The sequence below is a fragment of the Salvia miltiorrhiza genome, chromosome 1, assembly GCF_028751815.1.
Source record: "Salvia miltiorrhiza cultivar Shanhuang (shh) chromosome 1, IMPLAD_Smil_shh, whole genome shotgun sequence".
Taxonomy (NCBI): Eukaryota; Viridiplantae; Streptophyta; class Magnoliopsida; order Lamiales; family Lamiaceae; genus Salvia; species Salvia miltiorrhiza.
The window spans coordinates 38,738,465-38,756,490 of record NC_080387.1 but is presented as its reverse complement, the minus strand read 5'-3'; the positions used below and the strand labels follow the sequence as shown (position 1 = coordinate 38,756,490).

The 18,026-nt window shown below is 39.0% G+C and overlaps 3 protein-coding genes across 5 annotated transcripts; 2 read left to right on the top strand and 1 right to left on the bottom strand.

Annotated features, from left to right (window-relative positions):
- The first annotated feature begins 213 nt into the window (after positions 1 to 213).
- Positions 214 to 4,985, top strand: LOC131014508 (mitogen-activated protein kinase kinase kinase 1-like). Its single transcript, XM_057942504.1, has 9 exons — positions 214 to 1,632; positions 2,068 to 2,152; positions 2,268 to 2,330; positions 2,499 to 2,656; positions 2,956 to 3,028; positions 3,172 to 3,231; positions 3,715 to 3,819; positions 4,325 to 4,530; positions 4,712 to 4,985. The coding sequence occupies exons 1-8, from the start codon at positions 587 to 589 to the stop codon at positions 4,520 to 4,522; spliced, it is 1,788 nt and encodes a 595-aa protein (XP_057798487.1). The 5' UTR covers positions 214 to 586; the 3' UTR covers positions 4,523 to 4,530; positions 4,712 to 4,985.
- A 1,872-nt stretch (positions 4,986 to 6,857) lies between these two features.
- On the top strand, positions 6,858 to 10,155 carry LOC131014527 (uncharacterized). Of its 3 annotated transcripts, none has more exons than XM_057942522.1 (3): positions 6,912 to 7,044; positions 7,569 to 7,717; positions 8,917 to 10,155. In XM_057942522.1, the coding sequence occupies exon 3, from the start codon at positions 8,950 to 8,952 to the stop codon at positions 9,919 to 9,921; it is 972 nt and encodes a 323-aa protein (XP_057798505.1). In that variant the 5' UTR covers positions 6,912 to 7,044; positions 7,569 to 7,717; positions 8,917 to 8,949; the 3' UTR covers positions 9,922 to 10,155. The 3 variants fall into 3 exon arrangements, with proteins under 3 accessions (XP_057798509.1, XP_057798505.1, XP_057798518.1); XM_057942535.1 differs by having other exon boundaries at positions 6,935 to 7,044; positions 7,569 to 7,700; XM_057942526.1 differs by lacking the exon at positions 7,569 to 7,717 and having other exon boundaries at positions 6,858 to 7,044.
- Positions 10,156 to 13,458: 3,303 nt separating this feature from the next.
- On the bottom strand, positions 13,459 to 14,331 carry LOC131014551 (uncharacterized). The gene is made up of 3 exons (XM_057942557.1): positions 14,053 to 14,331; positions 13,817 to 13,957; positions 13,459 to 13,681 (listed from the first exon to the last, which is right to left on the bottom strand). The coding sequence occupies exons 1-3, from the start codon at positions 14,296 to 14,298 to the stop codon at positions 13,613 to 13,615; spliced, it is 456 nt and encodes a 151-aa protein (XP_057798540.1). The 5' UTR covers positions 14,299 to 14,331; the 3' UTR covers positions 13,459 to 13,612.
- Positions 14,332 to 18,026: the final 3,695 nt, after the last annotated feature.

Below are 18,026 nucleotides of genomic sequence, written 5' to 3'. Positions count from 1 at the left end.
AGGGAGTACATAGCAGAAGCAATAAACTTAAGTTGACCAAAGAGTCATGATTTGAACTTATTAATAGTTTTTTATTGCAATATATTTAATTTTAGAATTAATATAGAAAAAACACGATTAAAGAAAATGTAAGTACTCTATTAAAAGGAAAAAAAGAAAACAAAATAATTGACCAATTGAAGACAATGAAATGTATACATATAGAGAGAGAGAGAAAAACACAATAAAATAAGTAACAAAAATGAGGCCAATTAGAAAATTCAGATGTCAATACACAATCAGTTCAATGCACCGCGTCTGCTCCACAGGTTCATAATTCTCTCTCTCTCTCTGGCGCCGTTTTGCTGGTCTCTCTTTGCCTCTTCCCTCTTAACTACCTCTCTCTCTCTCTCTCTCTCTCTCTCTCTCACACACACACACACACAGTGACAGAGTTTCTGCTCTAAGCCCCAAAATCAGCTTAATTTTACGAACTCCGCGCAATTATTGAAGATTACAGACGGGGAATTAAGTTCGAGATTGAATCTAATCACTGGAGAGGAGCTGAGATTTCTGCTTAGCCGATTAATGGATTTTGCTTCGGGTGATGAAAATGCATCGATTTCCGAAGCTCTTCTCCCATAGGTCGGAGCCGCGCAAGAGCGGCGCAGATTCCAGCTCCAGCCGCCGGCCGGCGAAGCCGAAGAGGCTCGAACGGAGCAACGCACTCAGGAATGTCAACTACGAGTTCTCTCTGTCTAGTTCAGCTTCGTTTTCGTCGCACTCGCCGGAGGAGTCGCAGCGTGCGAGCTCCTTGGATTTGTACAGCGGGAAGACGACGAGCTTCCGTGTGGATGGGACCGAGGGCGAATTTCAGGTTATCTGCGAAGCCTTCGGTTTTTCCGGAATAGACGATTTCGCCATATCGCCGGAGGAATATGAGGCGATGAAGGTGGGGTCTTCTACCCCTGGTATGGTTAGTAAGACATTGGAGCCTTTGTATCAGGAAACTGAGGTTGATTGTGATGATGTTGTGAAATTTTCTTATGGTAATGGTTATATTGGGGCTATTGATGTGATTGATCGGAAAATAGAGGGTTTATCTGTTGGAAATTTAGATAATAGTTATGGTTTAGCTAGTAAGAAATTGGGGGAAACTTGTGATTTTGGTTATTCGAATAGGGCCAGGGGTGTTTCTGAGCTATCAACGAGATTAGAGGATGGTGTAAGTTTTAATGATAAATTAAGTGTGAGATCAAAAGCATCTCGTATGACTGGTATTAAGGGGGCACGGCCGACTATAGTGGTACCCGATTGGGATACATCAACAAGATTTCTGCAGGAGCGTGATCCGCGTATCCCAAAATTCCAAAGCAGATTCTTCTCGAATAAGGAAGAGATTGAGGTAGTTGGTCGGGATGGGACCGAGCTAGAGAAGGATGTGAAGGTAGGGGCAATGATAACAGAAGAGAACCGTGCATTATCAGAGTCGTGCTCTTTCTCTTCAAATGAGGACGATTCTTCAAGCTCCATGACTGAACCTATGTCTAGCATTTCATCTAGTGAGAGATACGGACGCGTTATTCATGACTGGCAGAAGGGTGAGCTTTTGGGTCGTGGGACATTTGGATCTGTGTATGAAGGAATTGCGGAGTAAGTACTTTATTTGAGTGTGCAGCTAATTGTACTTATTTGTAGATATTGTAGCTTGTATAATTGAATTTATAGTATATTTTCATGTGTATGTAATTTGAGTAGCTTAAGTGTGCTGTTGTTGTAGAGTTTGGGATCCATTGGCTGTGGTGTGGGCGTAGTTTTAGAAGGATCTTGATGTTACCCTGAATTTACTTTAAAGAGAGACCTCAAATTAAAAAACGAAAGAAGAAATTAGTAGTGAATTGTCAGTCTTTTGTTAGGAGACGAGTAGTTTCCAGGAGTCTTTGCTTATAACACCTCAGTCAATTCTCTAAATAATCTCTGCCAGTTCTATGAACATGATAATAGATTGCTGATAATGCGTAGATTAGTAGTATGTGCAATGAGACTGAATTTCGTCAAGAAATAATTTCGTTATTTTCCATGATGCAGTGGTGGATTCTTTTTTGCTGTAAAGGAAGTATCTTTGCTTGACCAAGGAGAGGACGGAAAGCAATGTGTCGTCCAACTTGAACAGGTCTAGCAGTTTTACAGTGATGCTTGTTTATTAACCGCCTCTGTAAAATTGACCAATGTGGAATCTTCTTCTGTTCCAACACTTCTGATCTTCTAGTTCCTCTTAATCTGTTCAGGAAATTGCTCTTCTGAGTCAATTTGAACACGAGAACATCGTCCGGTATTACGGGACAGAGAAGGTACCACTTGCTGAAATATTTCTGCCCAGCTATATATGAGTGCTATTTTTGTCCTTTTTTCTCTCATTTCATTTTGGATTCTCCACAATATCATCTTCTTTCTTCTTTATCTATCACTATAAGTTATCCTAAATTCTAATTTTTCACCCCCTTTTCCCTATAAAACAGAAGGGGTCGCATCTCTGTATTTTTCTTGAGCTGGTCACACAAGGCTCCCTTTTGAGACTTTACCAGAAGTATGACCTTCGAGTTCCACAAGTGTCTGGTTATACAAGGCAGATTCTACATGGTTTGAAGTATCTGCATGACAAAGGTGTCATCCATAGGTGATGAAACTAGACTTTTTGGGTGTTTACTCTTCAACTCTGATTTCTTTGTGATTACAATGTACACCTTTATTCACATCATTGTATTACTTGCAGCATTAACCATGTAAAAACAAGATGGTAAACAATTTTAGGTTTATTGATGTGCATTTTGACTGGATCTTTTTCCTACAGTGCCTAGATTTCTAATTCTCTTCAAGTGACTTGCGCTCACCATAACAAAGTTAATTTCTTTCGTTTTCTTTAAAACTGACTTCTAAGTGTTAAATTTTCTTATCTTCCTGTCTTGCATATTGCAGAGATATAAAATGTGCAAATATATTGGTGCACACAAATGGTTTGGTGAAGCTTGCTGATTTTGGTCTTGCTAAGGTGATCTCTTATTTTCCCCTTACAAATATATATAAACAATATATATGTATACACATATTTCGCACAATAGTTTTTCATGGCATTTTATGATTTAGTAAATACTACTTATTGTTTATGTCTATTGTGATTATTTAATTATGCAGGTTGCCAAGTTGAATGATGTGAAGTCTTGCAAGGGGACTGCATTTTGGATGGCTCCCGAGGTCTGTATTATGTTCATTTAGATGTTGATTTGTTTGATACTTTTAGGGGTTGTTTACTTTGGTTGGTAGCTTACATAGCTAAAAATAGTATAAACTGATCTACCATATACTTTGATGGTTTGAACAATTTTGAGTTTGTTTGATCATGTAATCCTTCAAATACTCAATCTTATGTGTTATCATTTTAGTGGGTGTTTTACTTTGGATGTTGGAAAATACAGATTATAATATAGGCTAATCTACCATTTACACTATTGATGGATTGATCTTGAACTTGTCAATCATATGTCTAATCTATCACACAAAGTAATAGCACCCTTATATCATCCAAAGTAAGCACTTCCATATGAAAAATCAATCTAATGTAATTCAACGTTGTGGTTGAAATTCTTCCTTTTCGTTTTCTATCTTGGGGAAAGGGTATGTTGACGGAACTCTAATGATGCTACATCAACTTAAGAGCATCTTGTGCTGCTGCTGCAGGTTGTTCGGAGCAAGGGCTATGGGCTTGCGGCAGATATATGGAGTCTCGGATGCACAGTCTTGGAGATGTTGACCAGACGTTTTCCTTATTTCGGTTTGGAATATGTAAGTGAAAGCACCTTGCTGTTTTCCTAAGTGACTTGAAAGCTGCTTCAGTTAAGATATTTTGTCAGTTTTGTATGATTTGCTATAGTTCTGAACTTGTATCTTTGTGAATCTCTCGTCACGTGCACAGTATGCTAGCCACAATTTACCAGGCATGGTTAACTAGTTGAAATATTTGAAAATTTGACATTTTTCATTTGTAAAGAATCTAATCAAGGAGACTGCTATATGAGGAGCAATACTAACACTGAATATCCATCAAAGAGATATCTAATTATCTCATAATAAATTGTTTCTTTGTCCAAAGGTACAAACTCATATTGTTTCTCATGATTGCTTATCCCAGTGGAATTAAAGTATTTCGAAGCTCATTTTCCGGTCTTCTTGCTGTCATGGAACACTATTATATTTGCAGTAATAAATGTGTGAAGTTTGTTCGTGTGCATGTATTGAAGATATCCCGCTCACAACTCTGGATCTTGATTTTCATTCTCTCTGATGACAGATGTCAGCATTATACAAGATAGGACAGGGCGAGAGACCAGATGTCCCTGCAACTCTTTCAAGTGATGCACGGGATTTCATACTTCAGTGCCTACAAGTTGACCCAAGCTTGCGGCCAACAGCTGCCCAGCTCCTGGACCATCCCTTTGTGAAGCGGCCGCTTTCATCATCTGCTCACAGTTTTGGCTGGCAGTTTTGAGAATCGAGGTAACCAGCACAAATGTTTCTCCCAAATTTTAAGTTCCCGCGTTAGCGTATATGATTGATGAATCGCTATCACCATCAAAACCACAATGCAACTACTAGATGCTTCTCACTTCTTAACGCACTAAATGAGCAGTTTAGATTCTTCTCTCCTTTTTGTAACGGTTAGTCCTTCTCTCTGTAGGTCCATGGTGTGTATGTACTACAAAACCTGAGGAATTCGCATTGTTTTGTGAATATGAGGCTCAAGAGTTTCCACTCTTCACTTATTTGAAGACATTTCGATTTTGCCAGATAGGAACTACTTTCTGTAATCTCATTCATGCTCTGCTTGGTCTCTCTTTCTCTCTCTCTTTGTATGTTGATTGTTATGTAGTATTGTTAGTATATGTGATCTTGTAATTAAGTGTATATATAACTGTTAAATGTTAATGATGCTCTTCTTTTATTCTACAGAATTCCTTGGTTTTGCCAAAAATTTTGTTCATGTAAATGACATGATTTGTTGCTGCAAACAACTAGTCATTATTATATTAGTAGTAAATAGATAGAAACTCTGACAAATTGTCAAGAATGTTACACATTTCTCTTGTTCAAATTTCTGAATACTTTCCTGGAAGTGTGGATGAAGCCCAACATAATTGGTATGATTTTTCATACTAGAGTTTTCGTAGTTATTGGCTAATTTCTTTGCGCCTGTCTGGCGTGGACAATTCAGTCCATTGAAAGTTCCATCACTTTTCTATATCATTTATCTATTTATTCACTATTAGCTATTTAGTCGCGATTTTTTTTCAGCATTAAATTCCAATTCGAATCTGCCAATCCATCATTAATACCACATGACGATGCTTGCAAAATTTAGACGAAACTGGAAATTGGTTAAATTTAAGTTGGTCAGCCTAAAGTATTCGGTGCGTTTTTTATAATTTCGGCTTCGGTTTGGTTAGTTTGGTAAGGAGACGTTTAAGTTCCAAGGATTAGTCTTTAATTTTATCTATTAAAGGTAAATTACAAAATAAGTTACAAATTTTGCCAATTCGTATTTATTTAAAAGAATTGGTATTTATTTACAAAGGTTTAAAAGTGGTATTGAAATTGAAGAATGAGGCAAAGTTCGTGACTTATTTTGTAATTTACCCTAAAATTAATAAGGCTAATCACTTGCTTATTTTGATGGATTGGAATTTTGAAATATCGAACCTTTATTATTTATTCCCTCCGTCCCAACGAAGTTGAGTTATATTCTTTTTCGGGCCGTCCCAACGAAGTTGAATCGTTTTCTTTTCTAAAATAAATTAAAGCTATTTTTTTAGTCACTCTTTCTTTCATTTTGTTTTTTCATTTAACTTTTTCACTAAACATTAGCTCCTTAAATTTCGTGCCCAAATTGAACGCCTCACCTTTATTGGGACGGAGGGACTATATCATTTAAGCTAATTTTACTTTATTCTTATCCCATTAAAAGGATGAGATTAAAAAATTCTATTTTTTTAAATAAAAATATACAATCATACATCTTATTAATCATGTACTTTATTCATGATTTATTATTTAGGATGCAAAATAAAATTGATGCAAAAAATAGCTAGATGTTTTGGGCCCAATAATTTGGCAAATGGCTTTTTTGGGGAATATCCTTGGTATCGAGGATGACAGAAAAGATATGACCTTGTGGTTGTACATAAACTATCTACTAGGTTCGATTTCGACGTATACTTTAAGATATTTGAAAACTAAGTTCATTTAAGTTGTTTTAAATATTTTATTTATGTAATGGAAAATAAGGAAATATTAATGACTATTTTATCGTATATAAGTAATGTGTAGTGTTTAGAGAAATACCGTATTTACTGTAATTTGGACATTGAATGTATAATACAATGAAAAAAATCAACTAAAAACAAAATTAATTGAGATACAAAATAAAAAAAAAAAAATAATAGAGATTAAATTTTGGAACTGAAAAGATCTAACATTTTTATAAACATGTGCACTATTACTTCAAATTCACTTAGCAACACAAATCAGACTAGTTGGTTTAATATTATCTTCTTTTCCTTATCAAAAAAAAAAACACAAATCAGACTAGTAATTAGTCATAAGATTCAAATTCAAATCTAATATTGCATGTGAAATTTTATATTTATAATATTTGGATCTGAATCTTGATTTTTTTTTTTCAATCCATTTTATGAGTATTATGACTTGGAATTCACTTAACATCACAAATCATACGAATAATTAGTCATGAGATCTAAATCCAAATCTAACAATGTATATGAGTTTTATATTTGTAATATTTTAATCCAAATTTTAAATTCGATATCCAAAATTTCCCAAAGCTAATTATATTGGGGCCTTTAATTTGAAGACCGCAAGCCGTGACATAAAAATGTGGTAAATGAATAGAAAGAGACAGAGACATTAAATCTGCTTTGCTATATTTTCTCGACAAAGTCTATCCCCTCACTTTGTTAGCTCGCACCTGCGCGATTCCTTCTGCTGAAGATTAAGGTAAACCTCAGTGTGCCATTTCCTATTTCGTTTCCGATTTCCAAACTTTTTAATTTATGCCGAACGTCATAATCTGCGATCTTAAAAATGGAATAATTTGTTGACTGAAAGAAGTGAAGCGGCGTTTATCCTGATTTTTTATGGATTGCTACTGATGTTTTTCTTTTCTTATTATTATTTTTTTTAATTTATGAATAGCTCTGCATATGCTTGCTACGTAGGCGGTTATAGCTCACTAATGAATATTGGGCAGCTAAAAAGAATTAGATGTATAAAAAAATAATCCAAATTAACGCTTGAAGTGCGTAATTACAGTCTTTTTAGCCTACTTTGTCGTCGGGGAGCTCTGAAATTTAGGGTTTCTGGACGACAATGTTGCGATTCTGGTGACTTTTTCATGAAGTGCACTAATGAACTTAAAATTAGTGGCTAGATTTATTAAATTTTAAGTTTTTTTAACAAGTCTTCACGAAAATTATGTTTTTTTAGGGCTAAATATCATTGAATTGGTGCTGGAATTGCAGGTAGTTGCTGTGAAACCCCAAATTTCATGGTTTCATGTGTAAAGTACTAGATTACTTGCGGGCATTGGAAGTGTTTTTTAGGACTACTTTGGCCATTCGCCCCGTTATGAGGCCAAGAATGCTACTTCAATAGTTATGGGGCCAAAAATGTATTTTGCTTGTTGATAATTTTTTCTTTTTTCTTAATGATAATTATTTAGGATTTGAAAATATGTTAGTTTGCTTAGTAAATGATACTGTTATTGTGGCAATCTATTGCTCCTACAAGGACTGAAAACAATAAAAGCTCTAAGTGCCAAATATCAATAATCTATGTTGCATAAAGAATTTATGGAGTATGCAATTGTATGGTCGTTAACGGTGGTATTCTTCATACGAATTGCCGGTATAAACTTTAGTCATCGAGTAACTTCCTGACACTAGTGGTGCTGCTTAATAGTACATGTTAGCAAACACTGCATATCCTCAGTGATTAGCATTAAAGTAGCCTTATGCAATGGAGTATAGTTAAACATGCATATTCAACTTTGTCTCTGTATTTTTAAGAAATCTTTTGTAGTTTTGTTGAATATTAGAAAGCTTGTAGGTAGTGGATATAGAGGTTATGTACATATATACAGCTCTATGCTACTTGTAGATTACTGTCGCTTGTCATTTCCTGCTTTCAAATCTTAAGCTTCTATTGGATACTATCTTTTTCTGTTGGCTCTCTATGTTGTTGGGTTGTATTACAGTTTACTGTGATCTTTATTACGTACAACACATTAATAGGATCAAAGGCTATTGCTTTCAAATCTCACAATTCAGAAGATGGAAAATTAATGATAGTTTGTGTTTTGCTAATATTATATGGAAATATTCTCTTTCTCTTGGTCTATTTATTCTATCTTTGGTTTGCTGCAATGACTCACCAGGTGTATAATTATATCTGTAATAAAAAAACTGATTTGAATGATTATGGATCATAATTATTATGGAGAACCTGATGGCCCAACGACCTTCTGTATATTTTTCTTTAGTAATCTTCGTTACTATTGTATGCAAAGTAACTTGGTAGCTCTCCAGAACCGTCATTGATTGGTGAACCAGCATATGTTATGGTCTTATAGATACTTAAACATGTTCATATCGCTGGAAAATTGTGGCTTAACAGGTCAAGTTTTATTACAGTGATTTAGAGGACAATTGGAACTTTTTTTCCTATTTCTTAATGAAAAAAATACAAAAATAAAAAGGTGTTGCCGATGATTTTAAGTGTTGCTCACAAAGCTTTTCTTCTTTCTTTTCTCTCTTCTTTTATTTTTTCCGGGTTTGTTTTTATTTATCATTTTACGTTTCTTGGTGGTAGGCAGGGGTGTCATCGTGGGGTCAAATTGTTTGAATGGCAAAATCCAAGAAGATGCGGTCGGAAGTTGGCTCCCGATGCCATGGTGCTACCCTGCATAAGTTATCATCTGGGCGTAAGAAGGCTTGCGGAGACGCACACCAAGAAAAGCAACGACCGAGTGCATCCGAAAAGAAAGAGTGGGACAACGCTGTATGTTCCATCTGCTTAGAGTCTCCTCACAATGCGGTCCTCCTGCTTTGTTCCTCGTATGAGAAGGGTTGCCGTCCCTACATGTGTGCTACGAGCAACCGATACTCCAACTGTCTCGAACAGTACAGTAAGGCCTCCACCAAGGTAACCTCAAACCTCGACACACAATCTTGGGAAGGATCAATTGCTAGTTTTAATTTGTTCGAAGAATCCGGCTGTCCCAATGCTAAGAGTGAATTGTCCGAGCTTCTGTGCCCACTTTGTCGTTCAGAGGTGAAAGGTTGGACTGTTGTGGAGCCTGCTCGTCGGTACCTTAACTCCAAGAAACGAGCCTGCACGCAAGAGGATTGCTCGTTCGCTGGAACCTACAAGGAGATCAAGAAACACGTAAAGGTGGAGCACCCAAAGGCATGCCCTCGGGATATAGATCCTTCGCTTGTGGAGAAATGGAAAAAGCTCGAGAGGGAGCAAGATCTCAGCGACGTGTTCAGCACAATCAGAGCTAATATGCCCGGGGCGGTCGTCCTTGGCGACTACGTGATAGAGGGTAACCATGGCATCTCCGGTGGCGTTTACGACGACGAGGATGGGTTCTTTGAGAACACATTCTTCAGATTTCCAACTCCCGATGGCCGGTGGAGCGACTCTCCGTTCGCTCTAGAGGGCGACTACGACCCTCTCGACGAGGGGTACTTCCGCAGGCTACGCGTTAGGCTCGCCTCAAGAAGCACCGGCCGTAACATCTCCCGGATTGGCCGTCCCCATGCCCGATTCTTGTTCACGAGGCAGGCGAGGAGGTCGAGAGAACGCAGGTAACGTTTTGAGGTTGTTTTTGAATTATCTTGTGTGTACAGCTATTCCTGGGGGGAGTTGCTTTATGTTCTTGAGCATAAAATTTGACAATTATATTTATTAAGTCCAGAAATAGTTAGCACAGGATTTGTCTCACTCATAAAATAAGAAATACTCAGCACAACTTTTTTTATCAATGTTTGTGCTGTTTCTCTTAATTATTACAGTAGTCCATTCTCTTTGGGCTGATTTCTTGCAGTTTGAGTTTTCTTTTATTCATTTATTTTATTTTATTTTACCAATATATAATGGGGGTGTTCGATTATTTAAGATTACTTGGAATTCAATTGGCTCGAGATTAATTTTAGGGTTAATTGCCACTAAATTTAAAAACTTTTTGAGAATTCGCGATATTCTCACCAACTTTAAAATTGGCGTATGAATACATGAATTGAGAATTCGTTCTTAATGTTCCCAAAATAAGAAAAAACCCCCAAATTGAAGGTGACGTGGACTATCGTAAATATAGCGTGGCATAGCCGGCGGTGCAAGAAAACGACGTCGTTTCTTTTAAAATAATACGACGTCGTTTTGATTTCCAACAACAATTAAAAATAAATAAAAAATTGCAGAAATCTCTCTCTCTCTCTCTCACACACACACACCTTCCTCGCCGGAAAATTTGCAAAATTTTGCAGTTCGCACACCAACAATCGTCAATCATCTCGCACACCAACAAATCGAAATCTCTCGCACAGCAACAATCTCTCTCTCATCTCTTGCCTGATTCTAGGTCATAGGGTTTCAATTTGGGGATAGAGAAAGCTGGCGGCGCAACAGCAGAAAGTCACCCACCGCCGCTTTGCAAATCGCGGGTCCTAGGGTTTCGATTTGGGGGTGGGAGAAAGCCGGCAACCCACCTGCAAAAAGCAACCCACCGCCGCTCTGCAACGCGGCCTCCCTTCCTTCAACTCGCCACCCCAAATCGCGGCTCCCCTCTTCAAATCGCTGCTTTCATCTTCAAATCGCCACCTTCAAATCATGGCCCCCATCTGCAAATCGCGGCCCCCTCTCTTCAAATTGCGGCCTTCCTCTTCAAATCGCCACCTTCAAATCACAGCCTCCCTCCGCAAATGTCGGCCTCACTTTATTCAAATCTCCTTCTCTCTCTCTCTCTCTCGCAGATACCTTCTTTCGATTTTGAACGTCGACGGTTGTGTTTGGGGATGGGGGTAGATGGAGAAGGCGAAGGTTTGGGGAAGGAGGTAGGCTTGGGGGGTGTTTGCAGGCCGGGAGTTTGGGAGGTGGCGCCGGGGGTTTGGGGAGGTGGTGGTTGGGGGGTTGGGGAAGGGGGTAGGTTTGGGGATGGGGTATTAGGGTAGGTGATTTTTATTTTTTTAAAAATTAATTATAAATAAATAAAATTATTAAAAAATTAAAATAATGACATGTATAGCTGATTTGGCATGAAATTGACATGTCATAGGTATTTGCCATGTTATCTCACCGGATTTTTTAATTTTGGGAACATTAAGAACAAATTCTCAATTCATGTATTCATACGCTGATTTTAAAGTTAGTGAGAATATCACGAATTATCAAAAAGCTTTTGAATTTAACGACAATTAACCCTTAATTCTATTATAGAAAAGATCAAGATTAATCCTATTTGATATTGTCCGGATCCGGAAGTATCAAGTTAAGTCCATTCAACCAACAACATATTATGAGATTTCATATCTAATATACCAAATTGAATACCATAATAATAGTTCTGATTGCAACGAAAATCATGGAATTTATTGAAATTCCGTGGGTTCCTTCAAGTTTCGTAAGTATTGCTAAGTTCGTGTTTAATTCGTTTAATTTCGAGTCAAGTTCGAAGTTAAATTTATGGAATTCAAGGTCCATTTCCTTAATTATAATCGGTAAATTAGTTTGAAAATAATTATCACCACTTTTTCTAATTTGTACGACTCTTTCTTCATTCACCAAATATATAATTACTTTTTCTTAAAATTCATGTCGATTTCCTTATGAAGATGTTTTTATTATGGACAGAGGGAGCAACATATACCAAAATTTTATAGTAACTTTTATATTTTTGAATTATTTCATGAGTATATTAACGAGCTTATTTATATAAAAAAAAACTAGTATTAAGAGCATCCGCAGCGGTGGGTGCGATGGCCGGATCGAACCCGGCCTATCGCACCCACTGTCGTTGCTGCACCCGGTGTGAGAGGGGGGGGGGGGGGGGCGATGCTTCGCACTCGGCGGAGACGGGAGCGAAGGAGGGGGCGTGTAAACACGCGCCCCTTTTCGGCCCAAAAAAAAAAAATTAAAAAACAAAATTTAAAATGCATGCAGTAGCCGTTTTTTACCGTTTTTTTTCCCGTTGCCCTTTTTTCTTTTTCTTTTTTTTTATTTCTATACCCCCTCTATATATACATATACAACCTCATTTTCTTCTTCATCCTCAATCATTCATCCATTCTCCTCATCTTCTAAATTATTTCAACAAATAGCAATGGAAGGCGATTGGAGCAACTATTGGCGTGAACATCCTCAAAATCCATCCCTCGGCGAATCAAATGCTTCCAGGCAAGGATTCTCGCCGTTCACGCAAGAATCGAATGCCTTTGAAGCGGCGGCCACCAATTTGAACCCCCGCTTTGCCGCCGTTGCCGAGCCCGAGCCCGACGTGGAGGAGATTGCTTCTATGCCGGCGGCCACCAAACGTAGCAACTATTATCCGCCAAAAAATGCCACGATCAATGGAAATCAGGCATGAGTGATATTCAAATCCTGGAGCAAGCAGAGGCAATGTGGCTAGCCGAGTACCGTGTTCCGTTCCGGTATCCGCATGCATGGAAGATCTTGCGCGAGTCCAAGAAATTTGCAAGTCTCGGCGAGGATGTTCACTCCGATGTCCATTCGGACAAACGATCAAAGGGGTCCGACGGTCTTCCCACAACGACTTCTAGTGACGCGAGTATCTCCACCCGGCCCCAAGGCCAAAAGGCGGCCAAGAGAGACAAGCGGAAAGGCAAGAAAAAGGCCGAAGAGACGTCGACGGATAACCAAAAAGCTCTCGGGTACATGGCGAATATGGTGAATGCAATGGAAACGTTCTCCCAAGTTCAACGTGACCTCGCCGATAGCATGTTGATGAGCCGGGACACCTCTCAAATGAATCCCGACGAATTGGTGTTTCACATGTGCAAGGTGGCGGAGATCAAGCAACGACACAACATCTCGTAGATTTTTAGGATTTTTTATTTTATGTTTGTTTTAATTTAAGTAATTTAGGATTTTAATTTCTTGTATTTCTTTTATTTCTATTAATGTAGGATTTGAATTTTAATTCAATGAAATTTTAATTTATTAATTATTGTAAAATGGAAACTAGAATAAAACTAATTCAAAAATAAAATAAAATCTATTGCACCCAAGTGGGTGCAATACCATTGTTGGAGTTGGTGCAATAGAAGTGGGACCCATTCTATTGCACCCACTATGGGTGCAAGCATTGTGGATGCTCTAATAATTGTACCGAACTTGTTCACATAAACAGATAAACTCGTTGTTCTAGACTCCAAATGTTATTAGAGTGTGAAATTACAAAAATAAAATAAAATAAAATCATCTAATATTTTGTTTCGTCCAAATTGGAATTAAAATCCTCCAATCTAAATAGTAAATCTATTGAAAATCAATGAGTGGCACCACTGTTGCATGTCCAAGCCCCAGATATCTTCTTCAACAAGCACTTCAATTTCTTCTGCGCAAAATTAGAGAATAAAAATCCCAATCAATATTTCTTTCTATCTCTATCAGATAAATGAACAATAGTTATTACATGCAAAATGAAATCTTTTAATTTCTTTTCCAAACAATAGATTCATAAATTACTCACACAAAAATGAATTTTTCTTCTTCTTCCGTTGCTCCATCTCCCTTCACCGTCTATTGATTCATACTTCCACAACCTCTTCACCCTACGGAATTGCGAAAACAATCGTCTAAAGCCTTCCCCGACCACAGCCCATCTCCGCTTCTGTAAAATAGGCTGAATTAGAATACATAATTCCAAATTAAGAATAACATTATGAATATATTTATACATATAAGAAATATATATAATATAATCACCTTTGATTTTGGCCTCAAATTTTTAATTAATGGCCTCTTTAACTCTTTTGCATGCTTGAGCTCCTTTGTATATGCAAGGAGGTGGGCACGCCGATCATAGCATCGTGATTTAGAAACGCTGATTCTGTTGATCCGATCAATTTTCTGATTGGATCGAAGAATTTTTGATTCCACATAAACGCTCATCATCACTCCATTCTCATTTTGCCTTATTTTTTCCACCATTTTTTGTGCTGCTTCGTGCATGAATATACTTTAATTTTTTTTTTAATCTTTAGTATTTAGACGATACGGTTACTTCGGTTAAAAATGATGCTATAATTTGGCATGTTAGATTGTCGACTGGAATATATGCTGTTTTTCGGAATTTGTTCAATTATGAAAGTCGTCTTGAGATTAATTTTCTTTAAATGGCTCAGAAAAATCACTAAATTTTCACTCTTCATAACGACATTCGTATTAATATTTTTTTTTAGGCGTTCGTATTAATATATTTTAATACTATAACATATTGGGTAAAGGAACTTTAAATCCTATACCAACCATGATACAGCCGCTGCCGTCTGTTGTTACTTCAGTAGCGCAGGTGCCGGGTTCTGCTCCGGCTGTTTCTTTCGCTGCCAAAGTAGCTGATAAAGTCCAACACAAATCCCTTAAGAAGCCGGATGTTGCAGCGTATGGCCTCCGAGGCCTTCAAATACAGCGAGAAGGAGAGGTTGTCACCCTCTCAGTGCCCAAATCGGAATATCAAACAAAGTTGGAAGAGTTTCAATTTGCACTAATCGGTAGACTTATCCAACGTAAAGGGGACAAGCCACGCACGTTCGCCGACCTCTCTCATGAACTTCGAACCATATGGCAGTGCGCCGACTGTCAACTGGTGCCCATGGCTAAGGGATTCTTCGTTGTTAAATTTTTGACGATGGAAGCGAAAAAGAAAGCTAAGGGGAGTTCTTTTCTCCAACTGTCAATCGGCCACGTACGCTTCCGTGAATGGACTAGGTATTTCGATCCGTATAAGGAAGTGTCGTCTCTGGCTCAGGTATGGGTTCGGATATATTATCTCCCTGTGGAGTTATGGACTCCGGTGATTATTGCTGGTATAGGTCGTGTGCTTGGTCATCCTATGCGAATTGATAATGACTCAGCAACTGGTCATGTGGGACACTTTGCGCGGGTTTTGGTGGAACTTGACATGGCTTTGCCTATTCTCAACTCGATGTACATTGATGACGGCGATAGATCGTTCTACATTGAGTTGGGTTTTGAATCTATGCCCCTTTTTTGCTCGCGTTGTAAACTTACAGGTCATTCAACGGATAAATGCCGGAGAGCTGATAGGGCCACGAGCAAGCAAAAGATCACTGAGCCTCCTGCTGTGGTTGTGAAGAATCTTGATAAGGGAGAGGGTCCGACTCCTGCATGGCAGCCCAAAGTTGATATTCTTAAACCTCTATCAGGTCCTGATCTTCTAGACGCGGCTACAGTACCTTTTAAGAAAAATGATCTCCCTCTGGCGGGGGATGCTAACCGATATCAAGCGCTAGATGAGGATGAGGAAGAGGAAGTGGAGGAGACTATCATTGCGGACTCCAATTATGAAGCAGAGCCTTTACATGAGGAAGAAAATGATGGGTCGCCTCACACGGACAAGGCAAGTGATAAGGAGGGCTCGAATGTAGAGGGAACTTTGGAGTTGGATTCTGGAACGAATAGTGGAGCTGTGGTAGAGCAACAACTGGTAGTTGGGGCAGAAGATTCAGCGAGCCAGCGGGTTAATTCGCCGATTAAGGAAGTTGATTTTGATAATAAATCCATTTCTTCTACGGATGACATGACGAGTCGTATTATTAGGTTAGAGGAGCAAGTTAATCAGGGGATGCAGTTGCTCTCGGAGAAGAAGCGCGGACGTGGTCGTCCAAAGGGCTCGGTAAAGGAACGAGAGCCTATACATGCAATTCCGGAAGGTTGTATTAAAAGTCGTCTCAGGAATGCGGAAGAAATGGGTGTAGTAGCCCGCTATTTTATTTTATGATTAAGAGCAACAAATGCAATATTTATTTTTACATCTTTTAGTTGATTTAATCCAGTGATTAATATTCAGTTAATTCAGCTCAGAGTTCTGAATTAGATGCCATTACCTGAGATGACCACGATTGAATTATTGAGTAGTCAATGATTTATTTCAGAATGATAATTGACTTAGCGAAGTCGAGTTATTATTTTATTTGTAATCGAAATATTATTTCTATCTATTACTTTACTCAGTCGTGGATTTAATCCCGACTAATAGAACGAGTTAAATTAGATATTTTAATTCGCAGAGGCTTTATAAAGATAAGTAGAATCCGAAAAAAAAAAATTAGATTTACAGATCCTCAATTGATACAAAAACTACTATGGGATTCTATTTGTCACCTCAAGACTTTCAAACACTTACAATCATAGTCCTCTTTCCTACTCTATTGCATACTACACGCATGCTCTCCAACAAATACCATCAACAATCATTTCTACACTACTATTCACTATCTAGCACTTAAAGAAAAATGAAAAGAAAGAAAAGAATGAGAAGGATAAAACGTGTGTGCTGCAAGGAACATCTACTGCAGCTACATTTTTCCTTTCTTTTCAACAACTGTTCTAATTCCCCTGCCACTACACCCTCCCCTATTACTTAGCATGCTCCACCGCCTATTTGTATCTTTTTGACTCCAGCCAGTTTGCACATTTTGACTAAAACAAGTGTGCATTTCACACCCGAACACCTTCATTTTGTTCCAGACTTCATCAGCTATTAATCTCCATTTTGTTTCCATTCCACACTTAGAAAGTTCAGGACAGCAGGGGCCTTCATACATTCTCTGCGAGGAGGTAAACTTCTTTAACTCTCTTCAACTCCTCCAAGATTTCACCTACATTAATGGAAAGAACATTTATTTCAGTTCAGTTCAATCATTCCAGTTCGTTAAACTCAACGGCAATCAGCCAACCAACAGTCATTCCCAAGGTATTAATTCTATTTCGAATATCTATTCTAGCAAGCATTCGCACCAGAGCATGATCAGTTCATTCATGTAGAATTCCATAGCATAAGTATTGCTTCACAGACAAAAAGAAAGAGAACACCTTAGCTCATAAATAGAGTTTAGCCCTGCTACAGCATGCTCACACACACGTAGAGTGCTAAGTACTAGATTCTTACTCGAGGGAATTTATGTTCGATTCGAAACTCAATCACGCAACGAAGAGAAAGGAGACGGAGATTCAGAACTTAGCTTAGGGAAATGAAGCCGGCTGCCTGTTCGGTCGAGCCAAGACTACGGCGACGATGGCCGCAGCTCTTACTGCCTCGGCGGAAATCGTGTTACAGCAACAGCAGCATCGCGAATGGAGCAACGACGCTGAACCGCCGATTGAAATGGGCGGGGGAGATGGCGGCAGAACCATGGCGGCAGAGGCGAAAAAGAAGCAGGGCTCGACTCCCTGCCCACCTTGACATCTGAGTCGGGACGTGAATGGCTCGGAGGAGAGGACGAAACGACGTCGGCCGTCGATTGATGGCCAGAGAACCGCGACGGCGACGCTTCCAGATTTGAGAGAATTAGGGCTCCTCACCTGGGGATTTCCCATTAAATCAAGGAAGGAGGGAGGACGAGCGAAGGCGGCGGCCGCAGAGACGCAGACGACGGCCGTTCGTCGGGCACCCAATTGCAGCGGCGACGGCGACCTTCAATTCGTGAATTAGGGCTCGCTCTCCTCGCCTTGGACGAACTGTCAGCAAGAGGGGTTTAGGGCGAGGAGGCGGCGCGTTCAACGGCTGAACGCCGGCCACGCCGGCAGCTGGAACGACCGGAGAAGGAAACGGCGGCGGTGGACGCCTCGACTGAAGGCAGATCGAGGGAGGAGAAGGCTAAGCGTGATTTAGGAGAGATTAGAGAGAGAGAGAGGATAAGGAGGAAGAGGCAGGTGCG